At 44.7% G+C, this 18,586-nt stretch overlaps 1 protein-coding gene across 2 annotated transcripts in view; it reads right to left on the reverse strand.

The window, feature by feature from the left end:
* Positions 9,290–18,586, reverse strand: part of FBLN5 (fibulin 5) — a 92,588-nt gene continuing 83,291 nt past the window's right edge. For both annotated transcript variants that reach the window (XM_018066211.1, XM_005695319.3), the window contains one exon: positions 9,290–14,697. In XM_018066211.1, the coding sequence (XP_017921700.1) occupies positions 14,536–14,697 (162 nt within the window). In that variant the 3' untranslated portion in view covers positions 9,290–14,535. The remainder of the gene's footprint in view (positions 14,698–18,586) is intronic.

Here is an 18,586-nt window from a genome sequence, read left to right on the forward strand (position 1 = left end):
CTCTGCTTTAGTCTTTCAGTCATGTCCGACTCTTTGTGACCCCATGGACTGTAGCCCGCCAGGCTCCTCTGTCCATGGGGTTTCTTCAGGCAACAGTCCTGGAGTGGGTTGCCATGCACTCCTCCAGGGCCCTTCCCAACCCAGAGATTGAACTCAAGTCTTCTGCATTGCAGGCAGATTCTTTACCATCTGAGCCACCAGGGAAGCCCAAGAATTCTGGAGTGCGTAGCCTATCCCTTCTCCAGCAGATCTTCCCAACCCAGGAATCAAACCGAGGTCTTGTGCATTACAGGTGGATTATTTATCAGCTGAGCTACCAGGGAAGCCCTCTGATTATCAATAAAAGAAAAAGGTTTGGAGCAGGGGAAGACAGAGAGGTAAAGAAGAAGAACAAAAGAAAAAAGGTGGGGAGATGAATAAGAAAGACGTATGAGTTTTTAAAGGGAGACCAAGGAAAAAGAAAGCAGGGTTAAGAATCTAAGGCAAGACCTGGCATATTTAAAGTGCCTAAGAGAAGTTTAGAGAAGAAAGAGAGGGAGGGAAGGAGAGGTGTGTGGGTAGCCTATCCTCTTCCTTATGTAATGTCACCAAAAGTTGCCTCCACAGTTACCCAGAGCTGTCCATACCACGGCGATGTGCTCATAACCTTGATCAGTTTCAAAGACCAGAGTGACATGTGGAAACCCTAGTTAGTTGCTTCTCTGTCTGTATCCGTGTTCTGTGGACTAAAGAGGCCAAAGTCCATTTTCCACCCAAGGCCCCTGACATCTTTTCTTTTCTGATGATGTATATTCCATTTCAACTCTAGTTTGAGGTACTGCATACTTCTTGTCTCTTTGTGGTTTTTGCTGTCCCTCACTGTGCCAGAGTTTATCTTACTGAATTCATGAAAGGACATACCACTGCTGCTGCTGCTAAGATGCTTCAGTCATGTCTGACTCTGTGTGACCCCATAGATGGCAGCCCACTAGGTTCCCCTGTCCCTGGGATTCTCCAGGCAAGAATACTGGAGTGGGTTGCCATTTCCTTCTCCAATGTGTGAAAGTGAAGTCACTTAGTCATGTCTGACTCCCAGCGACCCCATGGACTGCAGCCTACCAGGCTCCTCCATCCATGGGATTTTCCAGGCAAGAGTATGACAATGGTCTAAATTAGTGAATGTCTTTCAGCACAGAAGGGCAAGGAGAACCCTTGTGGATTAAGCAAATAGCTTTCAGATCACTTGAAACACAGTTGAAATAGTTCAGGACAACAAAGATTCTGTGATTTGGGGAAAAGAGAACTACTAGACCCGGAATCAGGAGACCTCTATGCCAATATACCACCAGGTTACCTGAAGCAAGTAAATCCCCTATTCCTAGCCTTGGGTTCCTCATTAATGTCATGGCATGATTTCTAGATCCTTTTGGCTGTCATTGTTTGTGTAGAGGCATTATTAATAAATTTCAGTTAAAATGACCTCCCTAGGACATCCATGGTGTATTGGGAGAATGAAAATGTTGCTAGAAACCACATTCCCACTTGTAGAAAGTGAAGATGAAATGGACCTGATTTCAAGTCATGGAGTGAAATGAAATGCAATGGAATGAGGAGGAGACTGCTGAGCATATGCCGAGGGAAGTGAGGGCACTTCTGTCCTTCAAGTTCCGGGAACTGTTTATGAAATGAGTTATCACTTGAGTAAATGACTTGGATATTTGGAATATCTGAGGTGAAGAAAGTCAAGGGGCAGTTGCTTTTCTGCTAGGACAGTAGAGAAGAAAATCAGCAAGAATTTCTGCACACATCATCTTGTTTCTCAAAACAAGGAGGTGTCATTATCTCCATTTCATAGATGAGGAAACTAAGACTCAAAGAACCTAGGCAACTTATTCCAGGTTACAAACTGTAAGTGGCAGAATAGGACCCAAATCCAGGTCCATTCAACTCCAATCCCAGTGTTCCCTCTGCCTCCCCAGATGGATGCTATTATACCCAGTTGTCTGAGTCAAAAAAAAAAAAAATCCTATAAAGAAACTGAGGGGTGCATATTTCCCTTTTTCATCCTGTAGCATAAAGAACTGGAGAAGGCGATGGCACCCCACTCCAGTCCTCTTGCCTGGAAAATTCCATGGATGGAGGAGCCTGGTGGGCTGCAGTCCATGGGTTCACAAAGAGTCAGACACGACTGAGCAACTTCACTTTCACTTTTCACTTTCATGCATTGGAGAAGGAAATGGCAACCCACTCCAGTGTTCTTGCCTGGAGAATCCGAGGGACGAGGAGCCTGGTGGGCTGCAGTCTATGGGGTCTCACAGAGTCGGACACGACTGAAGCAACTTAGCAGCAGCAGCAGCAGCATAAAGAACATAGGCATGCTTTCAAATTGAGAGTGATGGCTAGCAGGTCAAAGCCAAGAACAAAGTAGAAACTTGAAAAATGTTTGTTGAGTTAAGTGAACACTGAGTTCAGAGTTAACCTTTTTTGCAGGTTACAAGAAAAATCTGAGATTCAGAGAGGCCAAGTGTCTTGCCTTAGGTCAAGAGACCTAGAAAAGTTCTCTTTTTCCAGAGAGAGCTGAGAAAGGAACCAAAGATGTCTAGACTTCCAGACTCAAGATATGCCTACCATATCACCATAACTCCTAAGGCCAATAGAATTTTTCTTACACATTTAATTAAATACAGTATACTTTAGGAGGAAATGAATGCTAACCTCCAATCAAGAATATTTACTTGCCTAATGGGTTAATAAGAAAATGACTCTGCTGTTTCAGAAGCTAATAGATGGTATGGTTAGTATAATTTTCAGTTTTGATATGGGCTATGAGTCATCTTTGTTTTATCTTAGCATTTTTTCCTCAGGTGTGGTATGTACTGACCATAATTACTGGAAATAGGAGGCCTGTCACTCACTCAGGAAGCAATTGACAGACTTGCAGTGAGTGGATGACTGTTTTCATGAGTGTGTTTGGTCATTTAAGTCAAAAACTGGGTCCTTGGGGGATTTTGCTAGTCAGGTGGTTGACTGCACTTTCACTGCAGGGGATGCGGGTTCGACCCCTGGTTGGGGAACTAAGATTCCACATGCCACTAGCCAAAAAAGGAGGGGGGCAGTTCTCCAGAGTTTCTCCAATGAGCCACTTCATCTGCATCCCCAAGACCACATTGCAAAGGACCCCCAGAACTCAATCTCTAGGATGAAACTCTGTCCAACACACACTTCTGAGCATCTTCAGAAGACCTGCACCTGGATGTGTCATAGACACCTCAAATTCAGCAGAGTCTACCTGTCCAAGGGTATCTAACTGTGGAATTAAGATATAGGCACTTCCCTGTATGTAAATTGTATGCCACAGAGAAATAAAAATAAAGAAGCAAGTTTAAAATGGAGTTCATCTTCCCCCATTCCCCAAACTCTCCTCCTGAGGTATTCCTTGACTTGGGTCAGGATGTGCCTTAGTTCCATAAGCCTCCACACCCAGTAAGTCACCAAGACCTATTGATTCCATCTACTACAGAGAACAAGCCTTCCCTTGTGGCTCAGCTGGTAAAGAATCTGCCCACAATGCAGGAGACCTGGGTTCGATCCCTGGGTTGGGAAGATCCCCTGGAGAAGGAAAAGGCTACCCACTCCAGTATTCTGGCCTGGAGAATTCCATGGACAGTATAGTCCATGGGTTCGCAAAGAGTTGGGCACAACTGAGCGACTTTCACTTCACTTCACTACAGTTCTCTATACTCTTTCCCCTCCTCTCCATTTTCTCTTGTCAATTCCCATCATCATATTCACCTGAATGACCCTGACCCCCTACTTTGGGCCAGACAGACGCTATGCTAGCCCTTATGTCTATAATGACAAGCAACATGCATATCGTGTCTTGAAGGAGTTTGCATTTTAGAACTCCATGTGGGAATCACAACCACAGAAACACAGATAACACAGAATTCAGATTCCCAAATCTATTAAGCAGGTGATCTCTTCAGTCTTGGAGCTCTATTGGCATCTCCATGGACTGGTGTTCTGTGAAATTCTGGCCTCTACATAAAGTCTAAATTTATTTAGATGAGCAAGGCCATCAATGATGTAAAAAATTTCATAGATGTCTGCCATACTGACACCCCTGAATCCTCTGCCCCAGCCACATTGGTCTTTTCAGTGTCCTTTCCTTCCTATGCTTGGGGATTTCTTGGTCATCCTTTATGCTGTTGTTCAGCCCCTGAGTCACGTCTGGCTCTTTGCAATCCCCTAAACCACAACATGCCAGACTCCTCTGTCCTCCACAATCTGGAGTTTGCTCAAATTCATGTTGATTGAGTCAGTGATGCTAATCTAACCATCTCATCCTCTGCTGCTCCCTTCTCCTTTGGCCTTCAATCTTTCCTAGCATCAAGGTCTTTTCCAGTGAGTCAGATCTTTGCATGAGATGGCCAAAGTATTGAAGCTTCAACTTCAGCATCAATCCTTCCAATGAATATTCAGGGTTGATTTCCTTTAGGACTGACTGGTTTGATCTCCTTGTAGTCCAAGGGATTCTCAAGGGTCTTCTCCAGCAACACAATTTGTAAACATCAATTCTTCAGCGCTCAGTCTTCTTTAGGGTCCAACTCTCACATCCATACATGACTACTGGAAAAACTATAATTTGATTATACAGACCTTTGTCAACAAAGTGATGTCTCTGCTTTTTTAATATATTGTCAAGGTTTGTCAGAGCTTTCCTTGCAAGGAGTAAGTGTCTTTTAATTTCATGGCTGCAGTCACCATCCACAGTGATTTTGGAACCTAAGAAAAGAAAATCTGTCACTGCTTCCACTTTTCCCCCTTCTATTTACCATGAAGTGATGGGACCAGATGCCATGATCTTAGTTTTTTTTAACTTGAATTTCAAGCCAGCTTTTTCGCTCTTGTCATTCACCCTAATCAAGAGGCTCTTTAGTTCCTCTTCATTTTCTGCCATTAGAGTGATATTATCTGCATGTCTGAGGTTGTTGGTATTTCTCCTGGAAATCTTAATTCTAGCTTGTGATTCATCCAGCCCAGCATTTCACACGATGTACTTAGTATAGAAGTTAAATAAGCAGGTGAAAACATTCAGCCTTGATGTTACTTCTTTCCCAATTTTGAACCAGTCTGTTGTTCCATGCCCGGACTAGTTCTGACTGTTGCTTCTTGACCTGCATACAGGTTTCTCAGGAGACAGGTAAAGTAATCTGGTACTTCCATCTCTTAAGAATTTTCCACAGTTTGTTGTGATCCACACAGTCAAAGGCTTTAGCATAGTCAATGAAGCAGATGCTTTTCTGGAACTTCCCTTGCTTTCTCTATGATACAATGAACGTTGGCAATTTGATCTCTGGTTCCTCTGCCTTTTCTAAACCCAGTTTGTACATCTGGAAGTTCTTGGTTTGCATGCTGCTGTAGCCTAGCTTGAAGGATTTTGACCATAACCTTGCTAGCATGTAAAATGAATGCAATCGGATGGCAGTTTGAACATTCTTTGGCATTGCCCTTCTTTAGGATTGCAATGAAAAACTGACCTTTTCCAGTTCTGTGGCCACTGCTGAGTTTTGCAAATTTGCCAACACATTGAGTGCAACACTTAAACAGCATTATCTTTTAGGATTTGAAATAGCTCAGATAGAATTCTGTCACCTCCACTAGCTTTGTTCATAGTAATGCTTCCTAAGGTCAGGCTCTAGGTGAGTGACCATACTATCATAGTTATCCAGGTCATTAAGATACTTTTTGCATAGTTCTTTTATGTATTCCTGCCACCTTATTCTCTTCTGCTTCTGTTAGGTCCTTGACATTTCTGTCCTTTATTGTGCGCATCCTTGCATGAAATGTTCCCTTGATGTCTCCAGTTTTCTTGAAGAGATCTCTAGTCTTTCCCATTCTATTTTCCTCTATTTCTTTGCATTGTTCATTTAACAAGGCCATCTTATCTCTCCTTGCCATTCTCTGGAACTCTGCATTCAGTTGGATATATCTTTCCCTTTCTCCCTTGCTTTTTGCTTCTCTTCTTTACTCAGTTATTTGTAAAGCCTCTTCAGACAACCATTTTTCTTTCTTGCATTTCTTTTTCTTTGGAATGGTTTTGGTTACTGCCTCCTGTACAATGTTACAAACCTCCATCCATAGTTCTTTCAGCACTCTATCAGATCTAATCCCTTGAATCTATTTGTCACTTTCACTGTATAATCATAAGGGATTTGATTTAGGTCATACCTAAATAGTCTAGTGGTTTCCCCTACTTTCTTCAACTTAAGCCTGAATTTTGCAACAAGGAGTTCATGATCTGGGCCACAGTCAGCTCCTGGTCTTGTTTTTGCTGACTGTATAGAGCTTCTCCATCTTCAGCTGCAAAGAACATAATCAATATGATTTTGGTATTGACCATCTGGTGATGTCCACGTGTAGAGTGGTCTCTCGGATTGTTGGGAAAGGGTATTTGCTATGACCAGCATGTTTTCCCAATAAAACTTCCCATTTTGTATGCCAAGGACAAACTTGCTTGTTATTCTGGGTATCTCTTGACTTCCTATTTTTGCATTCCAGTCCTCTATGGTGAAAAGGACATTTTTTGTAAGTGTTAGTTCTAGAAGGTGTTGTGTGTCTTCGTGTGTGTGTGTTAGTCATCCAGTTGTGTCTGACTCTTTGTGACCCCATGGACTGTAGCTCATCAGGCTCCTCTGTCCACAGAATTCTCCAGGCAAGAATACTGGAATGAGTACCCATTCTCTTCTCCAGGAGATCTTCCCAACCCAGGGGTTGAACCCAGGTCTCTCGCATTGCAGGCAGATTCTTCACCATATGAGCCATTAGCGAAGTCCTGTAGGTCTTTGTAGAACCAGTCTTCTTTGGCATCGATGGCTTGGGTGTAGACTTGGATTACTGTGATGCTGAATGGTTTGCCTTGGAAGCAAGCCGAGATCATTTTGTCATTTTTGAGGTTGCACCAAGTACTGCATTTCAGACTCTTTTGTTGACTATGAGGGCTACTCCATTTCTTCCAAGGGATTCTTGCCCACAGTAGTAGATATAATGGTCATCTGAATTAAATTCACCCATTCCCTTCCATTTTAGTTTACTGATTCCTAAGATGTCAGTGTTCACTCTTGTCATCTCCTGGGTGACTGTATCGAACTTACCTCGATTCATGGATCCAGCGTTCTTGGTTCTGATGCAGTATTGTTTTTTATAGCACTGGAGTTTACTTTTACCACCAGACACATCCACAGCTGAGAGTTCTTTCCACTTTGACCCAGATACTTCATTCTTTCTGGAGCTATTAGTAATTGCCCCCTGCTCATACTCAGTGACGTACTGGACACCTTCCATTCTGGGGGACTCATCTTTCAGCTTCATATCTTTTTGCCTTTTCATACTTTTCATGGGGTTCTCACAGCAAGAATACTGGAGTGTGTTGCCATTTCCTCTTCCAGTGGACCAGATTTGTCAGAACTCTTCGCTATGACCCATCCATCTTGGGTGGCCCTGCATGGCATGGCTCATAGCTTCATTGAGTTACACAAGCCCCTTCGCCATGACAAGGCTGTGATCCATGAAGGGGGTCCTCCTTTAAATCGCAGCTAAGTCTCAACTCCACTGTGAAAAGGGGGTGTATGAGAAAAGTTTGCTAAGATATAGGTGGATCTGAGTAAAGGTTAGTGTCCATAAAACCGCAGTATGTTCTTTATGAGAATAGTTTGGACGAATAATTCTATAAATTGTGAATCTATGAAAAGTGCTAAACTACATTTTACAAAGAATGTTGAGTTATTTGTTATGGGCGAAGAAACTCTGGTCTTTAGAGACAGTGCATTGTCCCGTGTTTAAACAGACTCCAGTTTTTCCCAGCCTCTGCTCCTGACTACATGAAGAATATAGGCACCATGACAAGATGGACTAGGGACAAAGAGAGTGCTGGAAAGATTTTTTTAAGTGAATTTCTGGGAATGAGTAGGGGTAGCCTGGCTCCTGACCAAGGGGTGTTGTTGGAATGAAGGAAGTCGAGCCTGGAAGGGAGAAACTGGAGGTCAGAAAAAATCCTGAGAATGACTCCTCATGAAGAACATCCACAGGGAAGACCCAGAATCAAATCACTGGATAAAAATTCTTTCTATTTTGAGCAGGGAAGACAGGAGAAAAGCAAAGGGAAATCGTGGCTTTGCTCAGGAAAGGATGTTCCAGAGACTGGAGAGAGGTTCTGTGTGCTTGGGAGAGAAAAGGAAGGGAGGTGGACAGAGAAGACGTCAAACTATATCCGTCATTTTATACTTTGCCGCTCGGACCCAGCTCTGCTTTCACTGGACAGGACCCTACCACCAACTTCCAACTTTGGTATGGAGATCAAGGGGTGGGAGTTAGGGGACAGTGTGGAAAAAGAAAGAACAGAGGGAAGAGAATAAAGAGAAGAAATGAGAGGAGACGGAGGAGGGGAATGAAGGATTCTCCCAACCCCAAGCCCATAACCTTACTCAGAACTAAAACGAAGAAACGGAGTTCTTATTTGGGAGGAGGAACAAGAGAAGCCCCATCCTTGTCTCCATCCTTGCCCTCTTCTTCCCATCTCCCAGCCTTCAGCAGGTTGTTGAGGAATCAACAAAGGGGTGGAGCAGAGCTGAGTGAAATCTGGTGAAAGTTACAAACCAGAGCAGCCTTGAGGCAATCTCCCAAGATGGAAGCTTGCAGCTGGAGGGAGTGAGTATGACGAGCAGAGTATTTATTAGCTGAGTATTAGCAGTATGCTGGCTCGGGATTAGCTGGAAGAAGGAACTTCCTTCCCTTCCAGAGCCTACCCCATCTCTCCAGCTGCTCCAGAGGAGCAAACCACTGCTTTTCCACGTGCCTATGGTCACAAATTCTTGCAGCACACCTGCAAGCTCTTCACCACTTACTTGAGAAAAGTCCTGGCTTTTTATGATGGAAAATGATGCCATGAATCTTTAAAAGTGGTACTGAGGGCTCTGAGAAGGTTATACATTCCAAATTTCCAACAGGAAAAAAGCAGGAAGCAAGACGGGCTAACTCTCCCCACTCTGGCTAGATTCTGAGCTGAAAGGATCCTCTGGACTAACTGGGGTTTTACTGAAAAATGCCCATTATGATTTCAATAGTGCCTTTGCACATAAAAACGCTGCCTTTGCTGCAGCGTTACTGGCCCACAGCTCTGCTTTTCAGAAAGACTGGGAGGATGCTCTGTGGAAATGCCAAGCTTGGAGACACTTCTGTGGGGTCTCTTTCAATGTGGAACTAGAAGGAAACGAGACAAAGTAAGACAACAGAAAAATGTAAGGCTACAGGATCACTGTAAAGAGCTAATTTATTTGCAAATACCACAGCTTGGTTTAAATGATGGGTACTTTCTTGGTAAAAATTGTTAAGAGCAGAGAATGAAGACTGTAAGAGCGATCTGTGCTCCTCTTTACCACAGGGGGTTCAACCTGGTGTGGCGCTCTGTGACAACCTAGGGGGTGGGGTGGGGTGGGGTCAGGCAGGAGGGAGGCTCGCAGGGGCGGGGATATACGTATAATTATGACTGTTTTGCGTTGTTGTACAGCAGAAACCAACACAACATTATAAAGCACTTATCCTCCAATGAAAAATAAACTTAAAAAAGAAAGGGGCAATCCAAAATAGGGTAAGTTATAAACGGTTTGTACATTAAAGCTCAGAACTCAAGGCACGTGTTTGAAAGTATAGTAGCTATCTTGTGATAGAAGCCAGTTCTGCGACATCAAATGTATTCTCAGTAGAGAGTAGGAGAGCAAGAATTAGAAAAAAGGCTCGGTTGAAACCAAAACAACCCTCCCCAAACAAAAATTACTTTAAAATGACATTCAGCAATCCAGTGACTCTCTGGTGGTCTTAAATCAGATTAATAAATTACCAACTTAAATCTTGATAGATATCATAAGGATCTTAATATTTGCATCTATGCACAATTTACACCTACATTCACCTTACATTATTGCTCAATATTTCAAATTCCTGGAAAAAAAGGACTGCTAGTCACCCCCTGTCAACATGTCTTTCCCTCTTTGAGAGGACACCAACAACAAAATAATAGATCATTCCTGCGTTGACACCTGTTTTCTCACCTCAACGATCAATTTCACTGATGGAAGCTGGCAAAAGCTCCTCACCAGGAATCATTAGCAAATCAAAGATTCTAACTAGATGCTGTCATTCCCCCACCCAGGGCCAAAAAAAAGAACAAAACACTACTAAAGTAATAAATCTTGTCTCAGTGCACTCCCTTTTGTCCTGAAGCTTCTTGGTTATTATTATTATTTTTTTCTTACAAAACTTCTTTTAGTTATTTATGTCAGGGATTGTAATGAAGCTATCAGTGATCTGTTAAGTAAAGGCACTAAGAAATTTGAGAACAAAAACATCAACAAGAAGGAACAATCTGTATATCTGTGACGGGTGATGGGTATTGGCCAATTTCAAAACAATGAAGAGCTTTACTAAAAGTCTGCTTTTTTTCCCCTAGAGATGAAAACATTGCATTTCAAAGTGAACACCCACAGTATGTACCTCATATCCTAGAGAGAGAAAAAATCCAGCCTCAGTATCCTAGAGAGAGAAAAATTTCTGCTAACATTAATTTTGTGTTTCCTTTCAGTGTATTTAGTAACTCCTAAGCAGAGGCTTTTGAACTGTGGTGTTGGAGAAGACCCTTGAGAGTCCCTTGGACTGCAAGGAGATCCAACCAGTCCATCCTAAAGGAGATCAGTCCTGGGTATTCATTGGAAGGACTCATGCTGAGGCTGAAACTCCAATACTTTGGCCACCTCATGCAAAGAGTTGGCTCATTGGAAAAGACCCTGATGCTGGGAGGGATTGGGGGCAGGAAGAGAAGGGGATGACAGAGGATGAGATGGCTGGATGGCATCACCGACTCGATGGACATGAGTTTGGGTAAACTCCGGGAGTTGGTGATGGACAGGGAGGCCTGGTGTGCTGTGATTCATGGGGTCGCAAAGAGTCGGACACAACTGAGTGACTGAACTGAAGCAGAGGCATCTTAGTCTAAATTTTAAACACGTGCCTGAGGATGTTCGTAAGAATTTTTGTTGTATGAAACAGGTATGTCTTAATAATTATGAAAATCTAATCCAAATCATTTTGTTCACACTGCTAAACTGCATCCACCACGATGTATTTCAGTTAGTTTTGTCTTGGAGGCTGCATCAATCCTTAGATATTCATAAATTTCTTATCAGGACCTCTATCTATCTTATTCATCTCTCTGAATCCAGAAACTGGCCCAACTCAAGTGGACTGGGTGGATGCTTAACCAAACTGTGTTCTCCTCTTACAATGAAGACTTCTTACAAACAAGATTTCATGTGTTGAGAGGGGGAAAAAGAATAATTGCTCTTCAGTCATGTCATCTCTTTCTGGGGGACCCTCAGACCACCCTCTTGGGTTACACAGATGAAGAGTTTGTACATATTACAGTAAACAATCAGTACACAAAAATATATTGAAACCACCAAATAAACGAAGTAATCAGACCAGCTGAAAAATTTTCACCATCTGGGAAAATAACACCCCAAGCACCAAGACAGTTACCTAAGAAAATTTCTAAGTACGTTACTCAGGCCTGAGAGGCAACAGGTAGGTGGATTCCATGCCAATTAGAAAGTGTTATGATTGGCAAACCGCTGTAAAACTCTAAAACTGCAGTTTAATGGAAACACTGGCTGTCATCCCCAAAGTACATTTCAAGGAATCACAGAACTTTAGAATTAAAGGCAGCTGAATGGAAGTTTTCATCCATATTGAACCCAGAAGATCAGGTGGTAACACAAGAACTTTTGCAGGTATCCCAATTCTTAATCTGGCATTTCTTCCACCACATAACCCTTCATTCTTCTGACAGAGCAGGGTTCATGTGCCAAGCTACCAGCCCAGCTGAGATGGGGTAGAGCTGATGGGGTGGAGGGTGGGGGGAACAGGCATGGAATGCCCTGATACCTCAAGGTCCAAGGGAACAGCTAGCCCCTGCAAACTCGAGCAGGGGGGGCACAGTGCTGAGATTCGAAGAGCAGACTTAACTCCTGGTCTTGTGAAAACAGTAACACCCAACTATTCTCAAAGGGTGGCCGAAACCAACAGCTTTTTGGGTTCTGGGAGCCTCTGAAACTGCTTCCCAAATGTTTGGGGTTTAGCCCTACAGTACATACACGCTTTGCCCCAAGGCATCTTTCCCTTAATTTTTAGGCCCCAGTGTATTTTAAGGTAAATTGATCCCACATGCTTCTGATTCATTTACACTGAACTCATCAGGCTATGTTTGGAAAGAGCAATCTGAAGGCCAAGAAGCCCTTTGAGACTGCTTTTATGTGCCTTTTTTCTTAGAAACAGGAAGCCACATCTTGACATGAACAAATAGAATGCAAGCCCTTGAGACTCAGATCTGGTTCCAAAGGTGGCCCCTCTGAAACGCAAGGGTCCTCAAATCATCAAGACAAGACTGCCCCTCCTATTTTTCAGAAGTTAAAGGAAACCTTACCCTCGTGGTGTTATGAGCCTGAATCAGTCCATTCGGAGTGGCTTGGCGCAGAGCTCACATAAGTCTTTGGCATTCTAACTCCACACCCATTCCTGACACCTAGGACTCCAACATGCAAGGGGAGCCCCAGACCCAGGGCCACCTCCTCTCTCTGCTCTGCGGAGCTGGGCCTGCAACCTGGCAAGTCGATAGGAAATTGCTCTTTTTATCTGAGCTGCAAAACTGGGCCGTTAGTTGTTGATTGGTTGCTGGCGTTACTGTTAACATCACTTGAACCTGACAGAAGGGGCACAGTAGGAAATGGTTCGGAAAGGGTTCCTTTTAAGGAGGAAGGAATTAACATATCCCCTCCAGCGGCTGACCAGAACCAGGAAATGTTTGACTTTGCTTCCTCTCCTTTTAGTATATAAGAAGCCTGAGGTCTAAGTCAGGCAAGATGGGTTTTGGGATACCTGTCAAAAGTCTCGGCCTGCAGACTTTTGAACAAAGCCGTCGTTCTTTGCCCCAACAATTGGTCTCTCAATTTACTGACCTGTAGTGAGGCCAGCAGTGTGAGCTTGGACTCGGTAACAAGTTTGACCTCTGGGATGGGACACAAAGGCAGCTGTCCCAGTCCGTTCTCCCATCTGTGACCTGCTCTGTTGACTCCCTTTAATCCTGCCTGGGGTTCCAAGACTGAAAGGAATCCAGGTCACTGACTAGGAAAAAGACAACAAACTGTACAAGTAACTGAAAAGATGTTGAAGATAAAGTGGCCAGAGCTTCGTCCCATTTGTCTCCCTCTCTTTATACAATGCACTCTCAACTCCACCTACTCATGAAGTTTTTAAAATTCTTAGGCCCTACCTAAGAACAAGTAAATCAGAATCTCTGGGGGTAAGGCCCAGGAAGTCAAGTTTTTGTCTTGAAAACCCCACTGGTTATCCTACTACGCCATCAGGGGTGAGGGCCACCGATTTAAAGCAACTTGAATACTTTCCTGTTCTGGAAAAGTACCTGGAAATAATCCAGATCACAGAGGGTTTGATCATTGTCTTCTAATGAAATGGACTAGGATTTGGGGTGGATGCTCTCCTCTCCCTCACTCCCATTTTGTTTTTAATGATGATCATGCTCTCTGGAGAGCTTTTCAAGCCAGTACCCAATAAACTAAAGAGAACTAGAACCAACCCCAAAGGCTGAATCATCTCTCATGTCAAAATGAACCAAACACAAGATCTCTTCAAATATTTAATCAGTTTGGAGACCTCTGCCTTCCAACCCAGTTGGGTAAAAATTCAAAAGAAAGCATGATGAAGGGGTCTTCAAAGAAAACACTGGACTAAAATGGAGAGGAAGCTGGGTTTGGGAAGACAGAATATAACATGTGCCTTATGACCTTTTGAAGGCATTCTACCATGGATTAAAAATACTAATCATCATCAAAATGAACAAGAAAGGATTAAACAGTTATACAAATTTAAGGACAACTAAAACTTCTCTTATGGCTGAAAATACCAGACATGGCTTTGAAATAGACTCTTTAAAAACCTTTAGATCATTCTGTGGTTTCTTTCTATAGCCTTCTGTACATGCAAGAAGCAAGCTAGCTACACCTAGCATCCCCGGGAGCTTTGGGGGGCCTTGGCAAAGAAACAATCAGAGAGAGATAGAGAGAAGGCCTGGAGGAAGTGAGAGGAAGTGGTTCACAGTTTTTGAACGTGGACTCAGACCCCGCAAACCTAATCTATTTTCTTTGAAAACTATGGAAATAAACTGAAGGCCTTGAAAAACACCGTCGATCTCAGGTCAGTGTGCCAATGATAATGCTTTTCGATAACTGTGTCGTAGAAACTGGGGAAGTATGTCCTTCAAAGTGATGGGTCTGTAATAATAGAGGCATGGTTGGGACTCATGCTGACTCCTCAGGAGACGTTCAGCCAAAAAGGCCTCCCATCTGTCTCACTCTTGAGCTCTCTCTGGTTTCTCCGCTTCTCTGTCCCTCGGTGCAGTTGGAGGCAGTGTCAGAGGCTGCGGCCCGGTGCTCAGAATGGGTACTGGGACACATATATCCGCAGTCGGATCACAGAGCTGCCTCTGAAGTTGATGACGGTGTTGACCGTGATCATTTCCAAGTCCAGTTGTATGTCCCGGGGCCCTTTGATGGGGCGAGTCATCACCAGGGTGGCACTGATGGGGCCCGTTTGCTGTGGATGGAACCGGGTATACTAGTTAGAGAAGGTCTGACTGGCTGAAGGAGCCAAGGGTAAGCTTGACTCTGGAAGCTATCAAACAGCAGCAAATGGTACAGATAAGCCTGTTTGCAGGAACAGAAATAGAGACGCAGAGGGTGGACACAGAGCGGGGAAGGGAGCTTGGGAGAAGTACTGATATATATATAGTATCATGCGTAGAATAGATAGCGAGAGGCTACTGTATCGCACAGGGAACTCAGCTCGGTGCTCTGTGATGAACACCAAGGGTGCTCATGCGGGTGGTGGGAGGGAGGCTTGAGAGGGAGGGGATATATGTATACATAAAGCTGAATCATGTTGTACAGCAGAAACTAACACATTGTAAAGCAATTATATGCCAATAATAAAATTTTTAGAAAAAGAAAACAAATAATGGTAGAGTGAGGAAAGCCTTCAGGTGACATGGCCTCTGGGACAGTCACCAAAGCCAAAGATCACCTCCTCAGAGGAGCTTCTCTGCTCTTCCCATATTAATTCAGGTCCCTGTGACCCTCTGCCAGTGCACCCCCTACTTTACCAAGGAAGAAGAGTGTTCATTATCACACGTCATCATCCACGCTGTTTACCAGGTCCATGTCTGATGTCTAGGTCCATGCTAGTCTGGGGGTGGGTTTTCCACCGCTGAGCCCTCCAGAACCCAAATAATGCCTGGCACGTGGTAAATGTTCAGTGACTATGTCTTGAATGAAAGAACAAACAGTTGCCCGAACTATGTGACTCCAGGCTGTCATTTCACCTCTCTGGACCTCCTCTCTAAAAGGAGAGTTTGTATCAGATCAGTAGTTGCCAAGTAAACAGCTCCATAGCACCTGGGACACTTTTTAAACTAACAATTCCAGGGGCCCATTCCAAGATTTTGTGCTGTAGTGGATTTTTTTTGATGCTGCCTGGGGAAGTGTGACTTGTTTACCAGCCTCCAGGTGGTTCCGAGTGCAGCCTCTGCTGGAGCTTCTGGCTGTACACACCACAGCCCCTGCCCTGCAGCTTCATCACTCTGTGAATCTATCTCTGTCATCCTGATAACTTCATGTGAGCTTTTTTCCTCCACTGAATCTTTTCCTAAAGTTTTGAAGGTGGTGAGGAGAGAAGACTGACATAAATGAACTTCTGCTATGTGTGAGCACTCTTCTGGCCACTTTTATGTACATATTCTGATTTAATCACTATAAAAGCTCTGAAAGGCCTGGCTACTCAAAGTGTGGTCCTTGGACTAGCAGTATCAGCATCACCAAGGCACTTATGACCTCAGCACCCGCCTAAGGCATACTAAGCCAGAATCTGTATCTTAATACAATCTGCAGGTGATCCATGGGCACATCAACAATTAAGGGGTGATCATCTAAAAGCACAGGACCCAGTCTAGGGACCCTAGCTGTCATACTAAAGGTATGTCTCGTTATCCTCTTGTTTTGTTGTTCCTTGTGAACTGAGTCTCCGTAAGTTAAGTCACTGCTTAGGGTCACTAGACCACTTACGGGCAGGGACATGGGGTTGCATTCCAATGCTTTTGACCACAAACTCGAGGCCTTTTTCACTGTACAACAATCATCAGAAAAGACTGATATGTGTTTTATTTCTCCCTAGCACTGCCCTAAAGGACAAATACTCAGAGGGCCAGTGCAATGGCCAGAGAGTAGGTCCCTGGAAAGGAAATAGCACAAGGGAACAGCACATGCTGGACAATCCCTTCCTACATGTTCCAGAGCCCAGCGCTATGTCCAGAAACAAAGCAACAAGCTCTGCAAAATCAAGAAATTTGGCTTGTTTAAAGCCACACCGGACATTTTATCTGTCTCCATGAAGGGAGAGCTCCCCATAAAGTTCTGGACGTCCCCAAGAGCTGCCACAGGTATGACAAGGGCAGGGCAGGCAGACAGGTGCCACTCAGGTAGTGGGACCTCCCCTGTCCTCTGGGCTATCAGCAGCCTGACACCACACAACTTCCTCTTGGCATCAGCTCCCTCTGTTCCCATCAGCATCCATGCAATTGGCACCCTCTCATACAGAGGATCGTTCCGACTTCCTTGTCAACTCTTGCAAAACCTTGGAGCCCTGGGCTAGGGCTTCAGAGGGTACAGCCATACAGGGAAATGCCCAGGGCATTTACAGATCTAAATATCTCACCAGCTTTCACTGTTTGCACAAACAAAGGCCAGGGGTTGAGGACCCTGAGCTGTGGGCAGGCTTGGGCAAGCTGCAGAGAGTTGCAGAGCCAGGGACAGGGAGTGGGACAGCTGGAAACTTCCCAGTTGTTCCTTTGGACTGTCCTTGTAAATGTCTCCAGAGTGTGAGAGCATCACTGCCTCTTCTATTTGGAAGTAGTCTTAGAGGTCAACCAGGCTGATCCCCAGCAGGGTCAGATCTGCAGTAGCCTGAGAAAGGCCCGCCCATAAGCATACGGAGGACTCAAGTGCCTGCCAAGTTTGCTGAGGACAGATATCACCACTCCTCACTAGGCTTTTAGGGCAGACCCAGGGCATTCATGAAATGGGCCCCCTTGAGAGGCTCTGGTCATTAGTGGACTTGGTGATCACTTGGTACAAAATGATGATGGTGATGGTGGTCATGGTTGATATTCAGCATTTGGCTAAGACTTGGGCTTCCCCGGTGGCTCAGATGGTAAAGACTCTGCCTGCAATGTGGGAGACTCAGGTTTGATCTCTGGGTCAGGAAGATTCCTTGGAGAGGGGAAGGCTACCCATGTCAGCATTCTTGCCTGGAGAATCCCCTGGACAGAGGAGCCTGGTGAGCTACAGTCCGTGGGATCGCAAAGAGTCAGACATGACTGAGTGACTGACACTTTCCCTTTCTTTTGCATACATCTCCTTTTTAATCTTTATAACCCTACAAAGTAAGTAGGTTAAGTACATTAGCACATGGTACTAGAGCATCTGACTCCAAAAATCAAGCTTCTAGCCATTAAACTCAGATAAGTTCTCAGTATCTCTCCATTTCCAGACCATCCCAGGCACTTAGTCTACTTGAGAATCACTCCTTTGAATTGTAAATGTTTGCCTGGTTGTTTTTCCCTCCCCTCATAATGTGGATTCCTTAGGGCAGAAGCCAAGTGTTCCTAAACTCTCAGAGCTGCTTATGTAGTGGAGCTGAATTAACGTCAGTGACAGAAGGTGGAGCGAGTCGCGATGCCAGTGAAGGGACCCGCAGGGGAGTAGCTTGCAAACAGCCCACCTGACCGTGTGTCTTCTTGGGCCTATCCCCACACAGGCTCAGGTTTGTCCTGAGTCAGCCAGCAAGGTGGCATTGTCTGATGCAGGGCAAGCAGCCAGGCCACAGCAAGTCAGCTTCCCCTGGTCCCGTCACCTGATCTCCACGCCCTTTGGCACAGTTTGTGCCCCGTGACCATGCTCCTTCTTCCTGTCCTAACTGTCCCTAAGTCGCCTGGCCAAAGCCAGTCACCAGTTGTCTGTCCAGGTCTCAGTGGGAGACAGAGTGCCAACGGGGGCTCATGAAAGGGATGTGTGTGTACGTGTGTGTGTGTGTGTACGTGTGTGTGTGCATGTGTGGATGTACCTGTGCACATGAGCAACTGTGTGTGTTCATGTGTATGTACAGGCATGTGCACATGTGTGTGTACATTTGTGGGTATGTATGTGTGTGGCTTGCCTGCTGTGTGAAATGAAGCTCTCCTTAGGAGACTGTAACACCATCAGTGACACTCAGGGTGGCAGAGCCTGAACAGCCATCAACACCCACCCCCGACAAGATGCTGCAGTCCCTTGGGCATCTCCAGCATCTCCAACCTCGCCAGGGCCCAGCAGCCCACAACCTCCTAACAATAGTAGCAGCAGCTGCAGAAATGACTCTACCAATACAATCATAA

Source organism: Capra hircus, chromosome 21 (genome assembly GCF_001704415.2).
Source record: "Capra hircus breed San Clemente chromosome 21, ASM170441v1, whole genome shotgun sequence".
Lineage (NCBI taxonomy): Eukaryota > Metazoa > Chordata > Mammalia > Artiodactyla > Bovidae > Capra > Capra hircus.